The sequence below is a fragment of the Balearica regulorum genome, unplaced genomic scaffold (genome assembly GCF_011004875.1).
Source record: "Balearica regulorum gibbericeps isolate bBalReg1 unplaced genomic scaffold, bBalReg1.pri S35, whole genome shotgun sequence".
In the NCBI taxonomy this organism is placed as follows: Eukaryota; Metazoa; Chordata; class Aves; order Gruiformes; family Gruidae; genus Balearica; species Balearica regulorum.
The window spans coordinates 169,259-189,545 of NW_022679028.1; the positions used below are offsets into that span (position 1 = coordinate 169,259).

Sequence of the window (20,287 nt, forward strand, 5' to 3'; positions counted from 1 at the left end):
TTTCCCCCCCCCCCTTTCCCTCCCCAGGCCTACCCGGAAGTTACACCCCCTTACCGAGGTTTCTATTGGTGGGAATGGGGAAAAAAAAGGGGCGGGGCTTAAAGGGGTCGGCCTATGAGGTGCCTGAGCGGACGCGCGCTCCGAGTCAGGCAGTGCGGAGGACAGCCCTGCGCCGCCGCCATCTTGTCCCGCTTGGGGGGGGGGGGAAACGGTCCTTAACCCTCAGGGCGCCGCGCTCCCACCCCCCCCCCCCTTAAAACCGCTTTTATTTGAGGTAAAAACTTCCCAAATCGCTTTATTTAAGGCCGAAAAACCGCACGCGGAGGCTGGGTTCACCCCCCCTCGGCGTTTACCCTGCTAAAAAACGCTGAATAACCACTAAAATCGCGGTGATGCTCTTCCCCCTTCCCTCCCCAACATCCGGAGTAACCTGAAAGCGTTAAAAAAAACCCCAAAATAATCATAACGGCATCGTATCCCCCCACAAAGTTCGGTTGTTTTTTTTTTTTTTGGGGGGGGGGGGGAATGGACAATTTGGCACCGCCTGAGGAAACTGGGGGGAAATTATGGCCAGACTGCCTCAAAATACCAGTTTCAAGGCCCCAAAGTATCTCAAAATTAGAGCCAAATCCCCCAAAATAAACTCTTTTTTTAGATTAATTAAAGGAAAATTCATAATGAGTCATTTTGCAGAAAATTGGGGATGAAGTTGTGGCCAAACCCCCTCAAAAGATAAGTTTTGAGGCCCCCAAATACCTCAAAACTACAGCCAAATCCCTCCAAATTAACTTTTTTTTTTTAATTAATAAAAGGAAAATTCAGAAATGATCATTTTTCAGGAAATTGGGCTTAAGATTGTGACCAAAATCCCGCAAAAGATCAGCTTGAAACAACTGAACTAGCTCAAAATTGCACTTAAATTGCCCAAAATGGGCTTCTAAAATGAAAACCGGGGGGGGGAAAATTCTTTATTAACCATTTTTGAGGAAATTGGGCTGAAAATTGTGGCTGAAGCCTCTCAAAAAATCAATTTTAACAAAAAAAAAAAGCTCAAAACTGCACCCAAATGCCCCAAAATGGTCATTTCTGTTAATGAAGGAAATCGGGGTCAAAATTGAGGCCAAAACGCTCAAAAAAAACCAGTTTTAAACGAAGAAATGACTGAAAACTGGCACAAAAATTCCCGATTTATTTTGTTTAATAAAAGGCAAGAAAAAAAAAATTAAACACTCCTCTGAGGAAATTTGGGTCAAAATTGTGGTCGAACCCACCCAAATGATCATTTTTAAACTAAACTCCAAATGATGCCCAAATTGCACAAAATTGATTTTTTTTTTCTTAATAAAAAGCAAGGAAATCCAAAATTAACCAGCCAAGGAGAAAATTTAGGTCAAAAATGTTCCCAAAACTTCTTAAAATCAATTTTCAGCCCCAAAAAGAGCTCAGAACAGCCCCCAACCCCCCAAAAGTGACTTTTTTTGTTAACGAAGGGGGGGGAATTCATAATAAACTGAAAAAAAAGGAAATTTGAGTCAAAATTGTGACCAAAGCCCCAAATAATCAGACCTAACCCCCAAAATTTCTCAAAATGAGCCGAAATTCCCCCCAAATTCACTTTTTTTAGTTAACAAATGGTGGGGAAAAAAATCATAATTAACCAATCTGGAAGAAATTAGGGTTAATTTGGACCAACCCACCCCCAAAAAATCCGGTTTCAACCCCCAAATACCTCAAAATCGCACCCAACAATTCTCCAAATTCACCTTTTTCCTGCAAAATTGACCCCAAACCAAGACCTGAAATATTTCGCCGGTCGAGGGAAGAAATTCAACCCCAAAACACACTAAAATCTCCCCAAAATTAATTAAAATTAATTCAAATCATCGAGTGGGCTTTCCTTGCTAAAATTGTATATGTTTTTTTCAAGGAAAATACGGGAAAACCCCTTTTTTTCCCATTTTTAAGAAGAAAAACGAGAGCGCGACCCTCCTGCACGTTTCCACCGTCCTCTTCCAAAAAACCTTACCAAAACCGGGGTGAAACCCCCTTTTTCCGGCAATTTTGACCTCCACAAAACCCCGCGAAGAGAAATCATCGCTAAATCACCCCAAAATCCACTCGAAAAACGCCCGGAAACCCCAATTTTAGTGATTTTTAACGAACCTAAAGATCGATAACGACGTGGAGTTTCTCCTTCAACCAGAAAAGAACCTAAACGGCGCATTTTGCCCAAAACCGCCTTTTTTTGGGGGGGAAAAAGGAATAAAAAAGTAGCAAGCCCCTTAAATTTTGGGGAAAAAGCCCCAAAAATGCGGATTTTGGGGGGGATGGGTGGGGCTTGAGGGGGGCGTGGCCACGGAAACAACACCCCACCGGTGCCGGCAACACCCAACGCCAACGTCTTGGTCAACGCCAACGTCTTGGTCAACGTCTTGGTCAACGCCAACGTCTTGGTCAACGTCTTGGTCAACGCCAACGTCTTGGTCAACGTCTTGGTCAACGCCAACGTCTTGGCCAACGTCAAGGTCTTGGCCAACAAGTTGGCCAACGTCTTGGCCAATGCCAACGTCTTGGCCAAAGTGTTGACCAACGTCAAGGTCTTGACCAAGGTCTTGACCAACAAGTTGGCCGACATCTTGGCCAACGCCGACGTCTTGGCCAAAGTGTTGACCAACATCAAGGTCTTGACCAAGGTCTTGGCCAACGCGTTGACCACCGGCTTGGCCACCTCTTAACCAACAAGTCGGCCAAGATGTTGCCCAACGCCAACGTCTTGGCCAACGCGTTGACCAACGTCAAGGTCTTGGCCAACGCGTTGACCGCCGGCTTGGCCAACCTCTCGGCCAACGTCTTGGTTGACGTCTTGGCCCCGCCCCACCGTCGCCTCTGGTTGACGATGACCTCGATGGCGCGGTGGGGGGGGGGGTGCGTCGGCCAATCGGGAGGTCTCGGTCCTGGGAGGGAGGGGCCCAAAACGGGCGGGGTTTGCCCCTATAGAGCCCTATAGAGCCCCCTGTTCCTCCTATAGAACCCTATAGCTCCCTACAGACCCCTGCATCTCCCCTATAGGCTCCCATACGTCCCCTATAGGCTCCCTATAGACTCCCGTATCTCCCCATACATCCCCTATAGGTCCCTATCTCCCCCCTATAGACCCCATACCCCCTATAGACCCCACACCCCCTATAGACCCCTATATGTCCCCTCTATAGGCCACTAATACCACCCCACATCCCCTCATAGGCCCCTATAAGCCCCTATATGTCCCTGACATCCTCCTATATACCCCATATATCCCCCATAGGCCCCCTATATGCCCCCATACGTCCCCTATATGTCTCCTATAGGCCCCTATATGTCCCCATAACCCCCCACAGGCCCCTATATGTTCCCTATAGGCCCCTATATCCCCCCTCATAGGCTGCTATAGGCCCCTATATCTCCTTTATGTCCCCTATATCCCCCTATATGCCCCATACGTCCCCTACACACTTCTATGTCACCCATATGTCCCCTATATATCCCCTATAAGTACCTCTATCCTCTATATATTTTTTATATGTTCTATATGTTCTCTGTAAGCCCCCCATAAGCCCCTATATGTGCATCTATATGTCCCCTATAGCCCCCCATATCCCTCCTATAGTCTGCTATGTCCGACGTATATCCCCTGTAGGCTCCTATATCCCCCCTATACGTCCCCTATAAGCCCCTATATCCTCTTATGTGCTCCCTATATACCCCATATGTTTCCTACAGCGTCCTATATCCTCTATACGTCTCTTATATTCCCTATATGTTTTCTATATCATTGATATGTTCCCTACAGACTGCTGTATCACCTATATATTCCCTGTAGCCCCCCACAGGCCCCTATATGTCCCATACAGGCCCCCATATCCCCCTATATCCCCTATACATCCCCTATAGGTCCCCATATCCCCACTATATCCTCTATAGGCCGCTATATCCCCCCATATCCCCTATACATCCCCTATAGGCCCCCATACCCCCCCATATCCCCTATAGGTTCCTGTATCCCCCCCTATATCCCCTGTATATTCCCTATATCCTCTATACATCTCCTCTAGGCCCCCCATACCCCCACTATATCCTCTACAGGCCACTACATCCCCTATAACCTCCTATATCCCCTATACATCCCCTATAGGCCCCCATATCCCCCCTGTATCCCCTATACGTTCCCATAGCTCCTATATTCTCTATACATCTGCTGTATCCCTTATACATCCCCTATACGTCCTCTATATGCCCCTATATCCCCCATAGGCCCCCATATCCCCCCCATATCCCCTATACATCCCCTATAGATCCCTCTATCCCCTTTATATCCCCTATACATCCGCTTTATGCCCTATACATCTCCTATAGGCCCCTATATCCCCTTTATATCCCCTATACGTCCCCTATAGGCCCTCATATCCCCTATACGTCCCCTATATCCCCTATACGTCCCCTATACGTCCCCTATAGGCCCCTCTATCCCCCCATACGTCCCCTATATCCCCTATACATCCTCTATAGGCCCTTATACGTCCCCTATACGTCCCCTATGGGCCCCCATATCCCCTATATGTCCCCTATATCCCCCATACATCCCCTATAGGCCCCTATACATCCCCTATACGTCCCCTATATGTCCCCTATGGGCCCCCATATCCCCTATACGTCCCCTATATCCCCCATACATCCCCTATACATCCCCTATACATCCCCTATAGGCCCCCATATCCCCTATACGTCCCCTATAGGCCCCTCTATCCCCCTATACATCCCCTATATCCCCTATACATTCTCTATAGGCCCCTATATGTCCCCTATAGGTCCCCTATACGTCCCCTATATCCATATATGTCCCCTATAGGCCCCTATACATCCCCTATACATCCCCTATGGGCCCCCATATCCCCTATATGTCCCCTATATCTCCCTATACATCCCCTATAGGCCCCTATACACCCCCTATACATCCCCTATAGGCCCCATACATCCCCTATATCCCCTATACGTCCCCTATACATCCCCTATAGGCCCCTATACGTCCCCTCTATCCCCTATACGTCCCCTATATCTCCCTATACGTCCCCTATATCCCCCATACATCCCCTATACATCCCCTATACGTCCCCCCCCCCCCCGCAGGCCCCAGCGCGGCCCATCCCCCGCCGCAGGGCCCCTACAGGCCCCGATATACCCTACAGGCCCCGATATACCCTACAGGCCCCGATATACCCTACAGGCCCCGATATACCCTACAGGCCCCGATATACCACACCCCCCCCCCCCAGCACGCGCCCCCCACCAACCCCCCCCCCCCACCCGCCCCCGCCCCGGGCGTCGCCGCCGATGACGTACCGGACGCGTCCCGCGCGCGGCATGACGCCGTAACCCTCCCAGGGCCGCTCTGCCCGCCGGCGGACGCCGCCTCTACTCCTCCCGCTTCCGGTTGAGGGGGGGGAGAGAGAGGGCGGGGAAAGACCACGCCCCTTCGCTTCCGGCGACGCTCCGTCCCTCCGCCTCTCTATGACCGCCCCCCCTTCTCTATGACGCTCTAGCCCGAGTCCTCCAACCCTTCCCCTCCCCTTGCCGTGCCTCCGCCGACCTCTCTATGATCACCGACCGGAAGTGCCGTCACGGGGGGGAAGAAAAGGAGGCACTTCCGCTTCCGGGCCAAGGGCGCCAGTCTCTCGTTCGGCGGCGGAGTCATGGAGGTGAAGGGGGGGGGGGGAAGGAACGGGCCCGGGGGGGGGGTCAGCGCCCACGGGGGACCCCGGGATGTGGGTGGGGGGGTGGGGGAGAGGGTTAGGGGTCGGCCGAGGGGAGAGGGGTGCCGGGGGGGGGCACCCAGGGGTGGGGGGGGGGCTCCAGGGGTGGATTTGGGCCTTGAGGGGCACCCAGGGGTGGGGGGGGGGGCTCCAGGGGTGGATTTGGGCCCTGAGGGGCACCCAGGGGTGGGGGGGGGGGCTGGGGGTGGATTTGGGCCTTGGGGGGCACCCAGGGGTGGGGGGGGGGGCTGGGGGTGGATTTGGGCCTTGAGGGGCACCCAGGGGTGGGGGGGGGGCTCCAGGGGTGGATTTGGGCCTTGAGGGGCACCCAGGGGTGGGGTAGGGGGCTGCAGGGGTGGATTTGGGCCTTGAGGGGCACCCAGGGGTGAGGGGGGGGGCTGCAGGGGTGGATTTGGGCCCTGAGGGGCACCCAGGGGTGGGTGTGGGTCACGGAGGAGCATCCAGTGAGATTTCTGGGGATTTGGGGGGGCACCCATGGGTGGATTTGGGCCTTGGGGAGCACCCGGGGCACCTCCGGGTGGATTTGGGTCTGGGGGTGCCCCCACACTGCCCTCCCCCTCACCCACCCCACTTCCCCCCAAAACTCGCCGCCCCCCCCCCCCCCCCCAGTTCCCCGGCGGAAGCGACAACTACCTGGCCATCACCGGCACGGCGCACCCCTTCCTCACCGGCGCCGAGGTACCCCCACGGGGGGGGGGGGGTGGGGGGGGCACCCCCAAAATTTGGAGGGGGAGAGAGAGGAAAAAACTGAGCGAAAACCCCGTGGAATTGGTTAAAAAGGAAAGGCGGAAACGGGAGGGGTTGGGGTGGCGGGGGGGGGGAGGATTTGGGACAAAACGGGGTGAAAACCGGCGGTTTAAGGGGCGAAGGGCGCCCGAATGGCGGCCAGTTCGTTCCGAAAAAGAAATGAGGGAAAAGGGCAAAAAAAAAATGGCGCTGGAATTTTTCTAAATACACAAAAACGGCAGGAAAATGCCCCAAAATAGCCAAAACCGGCAGTGGGATGTCTCCGAATGGGTAAAAATAGCACAAAAAGAGGAAAAAAGTGGCACCAAAATGCCTTGAAACGATGGAAGAAAATATAAAGATGTTGTAAAAATCAATTAAAGTGCTTTGAAATAGTTGAAAATGACATAAAAACACCTAAAACTAGTGGTAAAATGTTTTCAAATTGATTAAAATGTTTTAAAGTAGCTAAAACTAACGCTAAAATAATTAAAAGTAGTATCAAGGTGTTTCAAAATTAATTAAAATGTTCTAGAATAGCTGAAAATGACACAAAAATAGCCAAAAATTGCACCAAAATGCCCCCAAATTGATTAAAGTGCCCAAAAATAGCTGAAAATGACACTAAAATAGTGCCGAAATGCCCCCAAATTGATTAAAATACGCTGAAGTAGCTGAAAATGACACTAAAATAGCCAAAAATCGCACCAAAATGACCCCGAATTGATTGAAATACTCTAAAGTGACTGAAAATCACACTAAAATAGCCAAAAATGGCAGCGAAATACCCCAAAATTGATTAAAATGAAACAGAAATAGCCAAAATTAGAACCAAAATGCCCCAAAATAGCTGAAAATGGCAGAAAAATGCCGCCAAATAAATGAGGGAGGAAAAAAAGCACAAAAATGCTGCAAAATTAATGAAAATTACACAAAAAGAGCCAAAAATGGCACAAAGATGTCTTCAAAATCATGAAAATAGCACAAAAATAGCAAAAAATGGCGAAAAATGCCCCAAAAATAGGCAAAAATGACCCAAAAATGCCCCAAACCAGATAAAAATAGCACCAAAAAGCTCCAAAACAGATGAAAAAGGCACAAAAATAGTAAAAAAACGCACAAAAACGCCCCGAAATGGATGAAAACGCCCCCAAAATCCCCCGTCAAAACTGGAAACCCGCAAATTTCACCGAAAGGTCCCAAAATACCTGGAAATGGCACAAAAATAGCCAAACCCGGCACAAAATAGCTGAAAATGAAACAAAAAAAGGCACCAAAATGCCCCAAACTTCTCAAATTGTTTATTAAAAAATATATAAAAAATATTTTTTAAAAAGGGAAACTTTTGAATTTGTAAAGTTTTAATGAAGAATTGAAATTTGATGAACTCCTTAAAATTGGAATTTGATTCAAAATTTCTTAAAAAACCTTTGAAAAATTCTGATTTTAAGCCCTAAAATTGCTTCTTTATTAAGGGAAAAATTAAAATTGGAAATGTTTTTCAATATTTGAAACTTGGTATTTAAATTTCTAAGTCATAAAATTTGCAAATTCATTATTTAATGGCTGGAAATTGAAATTTGAGGTGGGACCGTGCCAAAAACCCCCTGAAAACTTCAAATTTCACCCCCAAAATGACTCAACTCCCCCCCAAATTGCGTTTTTTTAAGAAAAAAGATAAACTATGAATGTGAAAAATTGCTAAAATATTAATTTAAATTTGAGACCTTAAAATTTAACACCAGAAAATGGGAATTTGGGTCAAAATTGGTCCCAAATCCCTTGGAAAAAAATCAAATTGGCCCCTAAAATGCCGCAATCTCCCCGCAAAATTATTTTGTTTGGAGGAAAAATTGAGGGAAATTATTTAAAATGTGTTTTATAAATAAGAAATTGTAAATTAAAAGTTGCAAAGTGTTCATTAAATCTTCCAAATTTGAGTTTTAACGCTTGAAAATAAGAATTTTGAGGGAAAACTGTAAATTTTTTGGGAAAAGCCGGTTTTAAGCGCTGAAGTTTGAGGTTTTTTTCCCCGAAACGTTTTGCAAAGTTCCCTTTTTTTTACAAAACCACAGAATTTAGCGCCTCAATCGGCAAAACTTGCGTAGAAAGCGTCGCGATTTAGTCTCGAAATCGGCAAAATTTTGCTTGAAACTTCCCGATTGAATATACCACGCCTAAAAATTCCAATTTGAGGTGGGAAAAAGCCCAGAAAACCCTTGAAAATTGGGGGTTTTAACCTGAAAATGACTCAAACCCCCCCAAATTTTTGCCGAATTTTTGGGGGGGGGTGCGGCCCTGACCTGGCTCCGCCCCTCCCGGTGTCGTTCCCCCCCCCCCCGCAGACTTTCCACACCCCGAGTTTGGGGGACGAGGAGTTCGAGATCCCCCCGATCGCGTTGGACGCCGACCCCTCCCTGGGGGTCTCCGACTTTGAGGATTTGGGGGAGACGGGGGGGACCCCCGACCCCCCTTTTCCTCCTCCTCCTTACGGGGTTCAGAGCCTGGAGATGGGAATCGCCCACGGATTGATGGAGCAAAGCGGGGGGCTGCTGGCGGGGGGGCTGACCATGGTAAGAGGGGGGGGGGGGGCACCCCAAAATTTTGGGGGGGAAAAGGGGGGTTTTGAGGGGAAAAAGGATTTTGAGGGGGAAATTGGGGGTTTAAGGGGGGGGTTGGAGGGGGGAAAGGAGGTTTGGGGGGGGAATAAGGGGGGGTTAAGGGGAGGGGGGGTGATGTGGGGGGGCTGGTGATGGTAAGAGGGGGGTACCCCCAAAATTTTTGGGGAAAAAAGGGGGTTTTAGGGGAAAAAAAAGGGGGTTTTTTGGGGGAAAAGGAAGATTTTTTTGGGGGGGGAAATGGGGTTTTTGGGGGGGTTTGGAGGGGGGAAAGGGGGTTTGGGGGGAATAAGGGGAGCTTAAGGGGAGGGGGGGTGATGTGGGGGGGCTGGTGATGGTAAGAGGGGGGTACCCCCAAAATTTTGGGGGGGAAAAGGGGGTTTTAGGGGAAAAAAAGGGGGTTTGGGGGGGAAAAGGAAGATTTTTTTGGGGGGGAATGGGGTTTTTGGGGGGGTTTGGAGGGGAATAAGGGGGGGTTGAGGGGAGGGGGGGTGATGTGGGGGGGCTGGTGATGGTAAGGGGGGGTACCCCCAAAATTTTTGGGGAAAAAAGGGGGTTTTAGGGGAAAAAAAAGGGGGTTTGGGGGGGAAAAGGAAGATTTTTGGGGGGGGGAATGGGGTTTTTGGGGGGGTTTGGAGGGGGGAAAGGGGGTTTGGGGGGAATAAGGGGGGGGTTAAGGGGAGGGGGGGTGATGTGGGGGGGCTGGTGATGGTAAGAGGGGGGTACCCCCAAAATTTTGGGGGGGAAAAGGGGGGTTTTGGGGGGAAAAATGAGGATTTGGGGGGGGAAATTAGGGGGGTATGGGGGGGTTTGGAGGGGGGAAAGGAGATATTGAGGTGAAATAAAGGGGGGGTTGGGGGGGAATAAGGGGGGGTTAAGGGGAGGGGGGGTGATGTGGGGGGGCTGGTGATGGTAAGAGGGGGGTACCCCCAAAATTTTTGGGGAAAAAAGGGGGTTTTAGGGGAAAAAAAGGGGGTTTGGGGGGGAAAGGAAGATTTTGGGGGGGGGGGGGAAATGAGGTTTTGGGGGGGTTTAAGGGGGGGTTTGGAGGAGGGAAAGGGGGTTTGGGGGGAATAAGGGGGGGTTAAGGGGAGGGGGGGTGATGTGGGGGGGCTGGTGATGGTAAGGGGGGGGTACCCCCAAAATATTGGGGGGCAAAAGGGTTTTTTTTTTGGGGGGGAAAGGGGGTTTTGGGGGGTGAAAAGGGGGGTTTTTTGGGGGATAATGTCTTTTTTGGGGGGGTTAGGGGGGATTTTGGGGGGGAAGGGAGGGGGGTGATGGGGGGGGGCTGCTTATGCTAGGAGGGGTCCCCCGAAATTCTGGCGAGGGGGGGAAATAGCGCGAATTTTCGGGGTGAAAAGAGGAAATAACTTCCGCACGGTGCCACTAAATTATTTTGGCGGGTGATGATTTTTGGGGTGTCTCTGTGTCATCCCCTCTTCTTCCCCCGCCCCCCCCCCCCCCCCAAATTAATTTTTGTTTGGTTTCCCCAGGAGCTGGATCCCCCGATGGGGGGTCAGTACAACGCCCCCCCCCCCGTCACCATCGAGGTGCCGATGGCCGCTCTCAGCCCCGGGGGGCTACTGGCCCCCGGGCAACTGACCACCATCGACCAGTCCGAGCTCAGCTCCCAACTGGGGCTCAGTTTGGGGGGGTCGACGCCTGGAAACGTCCAAGGGGCTCCCCCGAATTTAACGCCCCCCCCTCCTCCTCCTCCTCCTCCTCCTCCTGCTCCTTCTTCTTCTTCTTCTTCGCCTCCCCCCGCCGAGGAACGACTCTCCCCCACCCCGTCTCCCACCGGGTCGCTGCAGGAGGACGAGGCCGAAGAGTTCCGCAGGGTGAGGAAGAGACGAACACCCCCCCCCCCCCCAAAAAAAAAAAATCCCAAAACACCCCCAAAAATCCAAAAAATCCCCTCCAAAATCCAAAACCGCCCGCAAAAATCCCGCAAAAAAAAAATAGCGGCCCCAAAAAAAATCCGCAAAAAATATCGGCCCAAAAAAAAAATATCGCAAAAAATATCACAACAAATATCGGCCCAAAAAAAAATCCGCAAAAAATATCGGCCCAAAAAAAAAAATCACAAAAAATATCGGCCCAAAAAAAGTAATCTGCAAAAAATATCACAAAAAATACCGGCCCAAAAAAAAAAAATCGCAAAAAATATCACAAAAAATATCAGCCCCAAAAAAAAAATCGCAAAAATATCACAAAAAATATCGGCCCAAAAAAAAAAATCGCAAAAAATATCACAAAAAATATCGGCCCAAAAAAAAAAATCGCAAAAAATATCACAAAAAATATCGGCCCAAAAAAAAAAATCGCAAAAAAATCACAAAAAATATCGGCCCAAAAAAAGATATCGCAAAAAATATCACAAAAAATGTCGGCCCAAAAAAAAATCCGCAAAAAATATCGGCCCAAAAAAAAAAATTGCAAAAAAATCACAAAAAATATTGGCCCAAAAAGAACCCGCAAAAAATATCACAAAAAATATCGGCCCAAAAAAAAAATCCGCAAAAAAAAAATATCGGCCCAAAAATCCAAAACCACCACCTGGAAAAGCCAAAAAGAGCAAGAAATACCCCAAAAAATCACCAAAACACCCCCAAAATACCCAAAATACCCCCTGAAATCCAAAAATGAGCCCTCAAAAATCAAAAAGTGACCCTCAAAAGGCCAAAAATCCAAAAATACTCCCCCAAAATCCAAAAACAACCCCCAAAAAGGCCAAAAAAAGCAAAACATACCCCAAAAAATCCCCAAAACACCCCCGAAAAATCAAATCCCCCCCAAAATCCAAAAATGCCCACAAATATCCCAAAATATTGCCCCAAAACTCCAAAACCAACCCCCCAGAAAAGCCAAAAAAAGCAAAAAACACCCTAAAAAATCCCCAAAACACCCCAAAAATCCCCAAAACACCCAAAAAATCCCCAAAACACCCCCCAAAAATCCAAAAAATCCCCCCAAATCCAAAAACACCTGCAAAAATCCCAAAATATTGCCCCAAAATCCAAAAACATCCCCCAGAAAAGCCAAAAAAGGCGAAAAATACCCCCCAAAATCACCAAAATGCCCCAAAAAAATCCCCAAAACACCCCCAAAAATTCCCCAAAACACCCCAAAAGATGTTGTCCCGAAATCCTAAAATAATATTCAGAAAGGCCAAAAAAACCCCATTATATTTGTTCTTATTTTTTCTGAATTTTTTTCTTGTTTTTTTTGCTAATTTAATTTTTTCCTGGTTTTTTTCCAATTTAATTTTATTTTCTAAGTTTTTCCTTTTTTAAATATTTTTTATTTTTTCAAATTTAATTTTTTGCTTTTTTCTTAAATTTTTTCTTTTTTTAATTTTTCTTTTTTAACTTTTTCTAATCTAATTTTTTCATTTTTTCATTTTTTGTGTTTTTCTTAATTTTCTTTTTTCTATTTTAATTTTTTTTCATCTTTAGTTTTTTCTAATTTAATTTTTTGCCTTTTTTCTTCATTTTTTAAATCTTTTTCTAATGTGATTTTTATCTTTTAATTTTTTTCTTAATGTAATTTTCTTTTTTAATGTAATTTTTTCCCTTTTTCATTTTCTCCTTTTTTCTTAATTTCTTTGTTAAATTTAATTTTTTCTTTTTTTCTTAATTTCCGCCTTTTCCCTGAAACCAATTTCCTCCTTTTTTTTTCCTTCCAAATCAATTTTCCCCCTTTTTCACCCCCCCACCATTTTTCCCCCCCTTTTCTTCATCCCCCCCCCCCCCCAAAATTTTCTTCCTTTTCCCCAACAAAATTCTCCAAAATTTCTCCAAAATTTCCAAATTTTTGAAAACCCCCACTGGGGAAAGGGGGGGGGCGGGGCTTCAAAACCCCGCCCCCCTTTCTCACCCTCTCGCCCTATCCGCAGGCTCCTCCTCCCAAACCTTCCCCGCCGGCTCCGCCCACCCCGGCCCCGCCCGCGGGGGAAGGACCTCGCCGGGGGAAGCCCCCCAAGAAACCCAAGAAGAAGAAGGACCCCAACGAACCCCAAAAACCCGTCTCCGCCTACGCCCTCTTCTTCCGCGACACCCAGGCGGCCATCAAGGGCCAGAACCCCAACGCCACCTTCGGGGAGGTCTCCAAAATCGTCGCTTCCATGTGGGACAGCCTCGGGGAGGAGCAGAAGCAGGTAGGGAGAGGGGGGGGGTGGGGGTTAGGAACCCCGAAATACGAGGGGAGACCCCAAAATTGGGGTGGGATTGGAAAATGTGGAGGAGGAGACCTCAAAATTGCTCGGGGAGCGCCGAAATTGGGAGGGGCTTTAGTGGGAGAAGAGGAGGAACGTTGTGGTTGGAGGATCAAGTGGAGAAGGTCATGAAGAACCCAATGTAGAGCTAAGACAAGCAAAAGATCTTGAGATATGAAGGAGAAGACCCCAAAATTGGTCAAGGAGCACCAAAATTGGGAGGGGTTTTAGTGGGAGAAGAGGAGGAACGTTGTGGTTGGAGGATCAACTGGAGAAGGTCACGAAGAACCCAATGTAGGAAGAGGAGCAGAAGATCCTGAGATATGAAGGAGAAGACCCCAAAATTGGGGTGGGATTCCAAAATGTGGAGGGGGAGACCTCAAAATTGGTCGGGGAGCGCCAAAATTGGGAGGGGCTTTAGTGGGAGAAGAGGAGGAACGTTGTGGTTGGAGGATCAAGTGGAGAAGGTCGTGAAGAACCCAATGTAGGAAGAGGAACAGAAGATCCTGAGATATGAAGGAGAAGACCCCAAAATTGGTTAAGGAGCCCCAAAATTGGGAGGGGCTTTAGTGGGAGAAGAGGAGGAACGTTGTGGTTGGAGGATCAAGTTGAGAAGGTCATGAAGAACCCAACGTAGGGCGAAGAGAAGCAAAAGATCTTGAGATATGAAGGAGAAGACCCCAAAATTGGGGTGGGATTGGAAAATGTGGAGGAGGAGACCTCAAAATTGGTCGGGGAGCGTCGAAATTGGGAGGGGTTTTAGTGGGAGAAGAGGAGGAACGTTGTGGTTGGAGTATCAAGTTGAGAAGGTCACGAAGAACCCAATGTAGAGCTAAGACAAGCAAAAGATCTTGAGATATGAAGGAGAAGACCCCAAAATTGGTCAAGGAGCCCCAAAATTGGGAGGGGTTTTAGTGGGAGAAGAGGAGGAACGTTGTGGTTGGAGGATCAAGTTGAGAAGGTCATGAAGAACCCAATGTAGGGCGAAGAGAAGCAAAAGATCTTGAGATATGAAGGAGAAGACCCCAAAATTGGGGTGGGATTGGAAAATGTGGAGGAGGAGACCCCAAAATTGGTCGGGGAGCGCCGAAATTGGGAGGGGCTTTAGTGGGAGAAGAGGAGGAACGTTGTGGTTGGAGGATCAAGTTGAGAAGGTCACGAAGAACCCAATGTAGGAAGAGGAGCAGAAGATCCTGAGGTATGAAGGAGAAGACCCCAAAATTGGGGTGGGATTCCAAAATGTGGAGGAGGAGACCTCAAAATTGGTCGGGGAGCGCCGAAATTGGGAGGGGCTTTAGTGGGAGAAGAGGAGGAACGTTGTGGTTGGAGGATCAAGTGGAGAAGGTCATGAAGAACCCAATGTAGGGAGGAGAGGAACAGAAGATCCTGAGATATGAAGGAGGAGACCCCAAAATTGAGGAGAAGCCCAAAATTAGTGGGGGGAGCCCCAAAATTAGGTGGGAGAACCCCCAAAATTTTGGAAGCGTTTGAAAGTAGAAGAACATCTTGGTTGAAGCCTCAAGTCAACTTCAGAAGAACGTGGTGACCCCGATACGCCCCGGAGTGTAGCGGGAGAGATCCCCAAATTAAAATTATGGATTTGGGGGGCCCCTTTCCGCTGTCCCCACCCCAAAAAAAAAGGGGGTGCCGCCTCTCAACCCCCCCAAACTTTGACACCCCCCCACCCACCACCACTTTTCTCCAGGTCTACAAGCGGAAGACGGAGGCGGCCAAGAAGGAGTACCTGAAGGCGCTGGCGGCTTATCGCGCCATCCAGGTAACGTCCCCCCCTTATTTTTTGGGGGGGGGGTCCCCCAAAAATGTACCACATCCCCCCCCCCCCCAAATTCTCAACACTTTTGGGGGGGTTTGGGGGATTTTTTTGGGGGGTTTTGGGGGTTTTTTGGGGGGGTTTTGGGGTTTTTTGGGGGGGTTTGGTGGATTTTTGGGGGGTTTTGTGGGGTTTTGTGGGGTTTTGTGGGGTTTTGGGGGGGTTTTTGGGGGGGTTTGGGGGGGTTTTGGGGTTTTTTTGGTGGTTTTTGGGGGGGTTTGGTGGGTTTTTGGTGGGTTTTGGGGGTTTTTTGGGGGGGTTTTGGGGGGTTTTGGGGTTTTTTTGGTGGGTTTTGGGGGGGTTTGGTGGGTTTTTGGGGGGTTTTGTGGGGTTTTGGGGTTTTTTTTGGTGGGTTTTTGGTGGGGTTTGTGGGTTTTTGGGGTTTTTTGGTGGTTTTTGGGGGGGTTGGATTTTTGGTGGGGTTTTGTGAGGTTTTGGGGGGGGTTGGTGGGTTTTGGGGTTTTTTTGGGGGGTTTTGGGGGGGTTTGGTGGATTTTTGGGGGGTTTTTGGGGGGTTTTGTGGGGTTTTGGGGTTTTTGGGTGGATTTTTGGGGGGGTTGGTGGATTTTTGGTGGGGTTTTTGGGGGGTTTGGTGGGTTTTGGGGGGGTTTTGTGGGGTTTTGGGGGTTTTTTGGGGGGGTTTTGGGGTTTTGTGGGGTTTGGGGGTTTTTTTGGGGGGTTTTGTGGGTTTGGTGGATTTTTGGTGGGGTTTTGTGAGGTTTGGGGGGGGGTTGGTGGGTTTTGGGTTTTTTTGGGGGGGTTTTGGGGGGGTTTGGTGGATTTTTGGGGGGTTTTGTGGGGTTTTGGGGTTTTTGGGTGGATTTTTGGGGGGGTTGGTGGATTTTTGGTGGGGTTTTGGGGGGTTTTGTGAGGTTTTTGGGGGGGTTTGGTGGGTTTTGGGGTTTTGGGGGGGTTGGTGGATTTTTGGGGGGGTTTTGGGGAGTTTTGGGGGTTTTTGGGGGGTTTTGGGGTTTTTTGGTGGTTTTTTGGGGGGGTTGGTGGATTTTTGGTGGGGTTTTGGGGGGGTTTGGTGGGTTTTTGGGGGGTTTTGTGGGGTATTGGGGTTTTTTTGGGGGGGTTTTGGGGGGTTTTGTGGGGTTTTGGGGTTTTTTGGTGGTTTTTTGGGGGGGGGTTGGTGGGGTTTTGGTGGGTTTTGTGAGGTTTTGGGGGGGGTTGGTGGGTTTTGGGTTTTTTTTGGGGGGGTTTTGGGGTGGTTTGGTGGATTTTTGGGGTTTTTTGGTGGGTTTTGTGGGGGTTTGGGGTTTTTTGGGGGGTTTTGGGGGGAGTTTGGTGGATTTTTGGGGGGGGTTTGGTGGGTTTTGTGAGGTTTTGGGGGTTTTGGGGGGTTTTTGGGTGGGTTTTGGGTGGGTTTTGGTGGGGTTTTGGTGGATTTTTGGTGGGGTTTTGGTGGGGTTTGTGAGGTTTTGGTGGGTTTTGGGGGGGTTTGGGGGGTTTTTGGTGGGTTTTGGGGGGTTTTTGGTGGTTTTGGGGGGGTTTGGTGGGGTTTTGGTGGTTTTGTGGGGTTTTGTGGATTTTTGGTGAGGTTTTGGAGGGTTTTGTAGGTTTTGATGGTTTTTTGATGGATTTTTGGTGGCCTTTTTGTGTTTTTGTGGGTTTTGGTAGAGTTTAGGTGGGGTTTTGTGGGGTTTTGGTAGGGTTTTGTGGGGGTTTTTGTGGGTTTTGATGGGTTTTTGGTGGGGTTTCGTGGACTTTTTGGTGGCTTTTGGTGCTTTTTTGGTGGGGGTTGGTGGGGTTTGGTGGTTTTCTGTGGGTTTTTGGTTGGTTTTGGTGGGGTTTTTGGTGGGGGTTTGTGGGTTGTTTTGGGGGGGGGGCGGGTTTTGGGAGCCTTTTTTTTTTTTTTGCTGATTTTTTCACCCCAATTTTTCCCATTTCCTCAACCCCTCCAAGACCTCAACGGACCCACCGGAACCCGAACCCAGCCCCCCCGCCGTCGCCGTCGCCCCTCCTTCCTCTTCCTCTTCCCCCGCCCCTCCTTCCTCCTCCTCTTCCTCTTCCTCCCCGCCTCCGAACCCGCCTCCCCCTCCCGCCGCCCCCCCCAGCATCACCAAAATCATCATCCCCAAACAAATGCTCCCCCCGTCTTTAACCGTCTCCTCCCAAGGCGGCGTCGTAACCGTCATCCCCGCCGCCGTCGTGACCTCGTCGCGTCCCGCTTCCGCCTCTTCCCAAACCCCCCCGCTTCACTTGACCCCCCCGGCTCAAATCGTCACCCGTTCCGTCCTCCAAGCCGCCGCTTCCCAACTCCCCCGGTTACAACCCCCCCCTTTACAACAGATGCCCCCCCCGACCCCCAACCACCCGCCTCCCCCCCAACAAATCGCCGTCCTCCAGCCGCCCCCTCCCCTCCAGGCCATGCAGCAACCCCCCCCCCAACAAAAAATCCGCCTCAACCTCCCCCAGCAGCCCCCTCCCCTCCAAATTAAAATCCTCCCTCCTCCCCCGCTCCAAATCCAACCCCTTCACCTCCCCCCGCAAGAAGAAATCCGGGGATCCCCCGACGCCGTCGCCTCCTCCACCTCTTCCTCGCCCGTCGCCCCGTCCCAGCAAACCCCCCCGCGAAATTCCGTCGCCCTCCCCCAAAACGGCGACGCCGACGCCGTCGGCCGCGACGGTTCGCCGGAGACGGTGGAGATGATCGCGGGGGACGTGGTGCCGGAGGTGAGTGGATTGCGGGGCGGGGGGGGGTTGGTACCGAAAAAAAAAAAAAAAAAGGGGCTGGTTTGGGTGGTTTGGCCCCAAAATTGGGGGGTTCGGAGGGTTTCTGACCCAAAATTGGAGAGTTTTGGAGGGTTTCTGGTCCAGAATTGGAGGGTTTCAGACCCAAAATTGGGGGGTTTGGAGGGTTTCGGCCCCAAAATTGGAGGCTTTGGAGGGTTTCGGCCCCAAAATTGGGGGGTTTGGAGGGTTTCGGACCCAAAATTGGAGGGTTTCGGACGGTTTCTGACCCAAAATTGGAGGGTTTCAGACCCAAAATTGGGGGGTTTGGAGGGTTTCGGCCCCAAAATTGGAGGGTTTGGAGGGTTTCGGCCCCAAAATTGGGGGTTTTGGAGGGTTTCTGACCCAAAATTGGAGGGTTTCGGCCCCAAAATTGGGGGGTTCGGAGGGTTTCGGCCCCAAAATTGGGGGGTTTGGAGGGTTTCGGACCCAAAATTGGAGGGTTTCGGACCCAAAATTGGGGGGTTCGGAGGGTTTCGGACCCAAAATTGGAGGGTTTCAGACCCAAAATTGGGGGGTTTGGAGGGTTTCAGACCCAAAATTGGGGGGTTTGGAGGGTTTCGGCCCCAAAATTGGAGGGTTTGGAGGGTTTCTGACCCAAAATTGGAGGGTTTGGAGGGTTTCTGACCCAAAATTGGAGGAGTTTGGAGGGTTTCGGCCCCAAAATTGGAGGGTTTCGGCCCCAAAATTGGAGGGTTTCGGCCCCAAAATTGGAGGGTTTGGAGGGTTTCGGCCCCAAAATTGTGGGTTTTGAAAGCGTTTAACCCAAAATTGTGGGGTGTGGTGTTAAAAAAAAAAAACCCAAATTGTGATTTTTGAGAAGGTTTAACCCAAAAATGGCGGTTTTGGTATCAAAAAACTCCAAAATTGTGATTTTTGTTGTTAAAAACCCCCAAATTGTGATTTTTGGGAGGCTTTAAGCCCCAAAAATGGCTGTTTTCAGTGTTTAAGACCCAAAACTGGGGGCTTTAAGCATTTAACCCCCAAAATCGTCATTTTTGGTGTGACACCCCCCCCCAAAGGCGTTTTTTGGTGTTAAAACCCCAAAATGGAGATTTTTGGGGAGAGATGTCCCCCAACAAATGTCCTTTTTTGGGGTATTTAACCCCCAAAATGGTTTTTTTGGTGTTAAAACGGCCAAAAATTGGGGAGGATTAATGTTAAAAACACCAAAAATTGGGGGTTTTTTCCTGTTAAAAATGCCCCAAAATCGAGTTGTTTGGTGTTAAAAATGCCCAAATTGGGGTTTTTTTAGTGTTAGAAATTCCAAAAAAAAGTCCTTTCTTGGCTGTTTAAGCCCCAAAATGGGGTTTTTTGGAGTGTTATCCCACCAAAAATTGGGGCCCTTTAGTTAAAAAAACGCTAAAAACGGGGATTTTGCTGTTAAAAACGTCCAAAATCGGGGTTTTTGCTGTTAAAAACGTCCAAAATTGGGTTTTTTGCTGTTAAAAACACCCAAAAATTGACTTTTTGCTGTTAAAAACGCCCCAAAATTGACTTTTTGGTGTTAAAACCGCCCAAACTCTGATTTTTTTTTTTGCCTTGCCCCCCAAATTGCCTTTTTTTGCCTCAAACAAGCGTCTTTACGATCTTTAAAAAATTTGGGGTGCCCCAATCACCCCCTAAATTTTATTATTTTGGGGGGGGGGGTGGCTCCTTTCGGTGGCCGCCGATCTCTCTCCGAACCTCCGAATTTTACCCGAAACCCCTCAAATTCAACCTAAAACGTTGGGCCAACGCCGAGACGCTTTTTTCGGGGGGGATTTTTCACATTTTGGGGGTGTTTTTGCCCCCCCCCCAAAAAAAAAGGTGGAATCCCCCACCCAAATGTCGGTGGAATTGGTGGCCGAATCGCCGGTGGCCGACGACTCCCCCCGACCTCGGTGCCTTCGGGCCGGTTGCGAAAACCCCCCCGTTGCCAGCGGCGACTGGGACGAGGAATATTGCAGCAGCGAATGCGTCGTCAAACATTGCCGGTAAGTCCGAATTAAAATTTCAAATTTCGAAATTTTCAAATTTCGAAATTTTGAAATTTCAAAATTTCGAAATTTTCAAATTTGAAATTTCAACATTTCAAATTTCAATTCCTCTAATTTCACACATTTTTTTTTCCCCCTGCCGTAGCGACGTCTTCCTCGCCTGGCTCGCCGCCCGCAACGCCGGCAACAGCGTGGTCTTCGTCAAATAAACCCACCGCCCCCGTCATGGTTTTTTTGCGGGGCGCGCCCCCGTTTTTCCCCTTTTTCCCCCCAAAAATTTGACCCCGCCCTCTTTTTTTTTTTCTCCGCCCTCCCTTCTTTCATTAAAATTACCGCTGAAAAATCGAATCGAGGCATCGGGGTTGGTTTGGTTTTTT

The 20,287-nt window shown here is 49.3% G+C and overlaps 1 protein-coding gene across 1 annotated transcript; it reads left to right on the top strand.

Annotated features, from left to right (window-relative positions):
* The first annotated feature begins 5,710 nt into the window (after window positions 1-5,710).
* On the top strand, window positions 5,711-20,253 carry TOX4 (TOX high mobility group box family member 4). The gene is made up of 9 exons (XM_075741371.1): window positions 5,711-5,732; window positions 6,417-6,485; window positions 8,879-9,106; window positions 10,645-10,989; window positions 13,047-13,307; window positions 15,070-15,141; window positions 17,104-17,874; window positions 19,741-19,907; window positions 20,056-20,253. The coding sequence occupies exons 1-9, from the start codon at window positions 5,727-5,729 to the stop codon at window positions 20,117-20,119; spliced, it is 1,983 nt and encodes a 660-aa protein (XP_075597486.1). The 5' UTR covers window positions 5,711-5,726; the 3' UTR covers window positions 20,120-20,253.
* Window positions 20,254-20,287: the final 34 nt, after the last annotated feature.

Bases quoted from the DNA above. Each gene is read 5' to 3' on its own strand.
- TOX4 (XM_075741371.1), top strand. The intron at 6,486-8,878 runs GTACCCCCACGG...CCCCCCCCGCAG, and splicing joins CCTTCCTCACCGGCGCCGAG to ACTTTCCACACCCCGAGTTT. The intron at 10,990-13,046 runs GTGAGGAAGAGA...CCCTATCCGCAG, and splicing joins AGGCCGAAGAGTTCCGCAGG to GCTCCTCCTCCCAAACCTTC.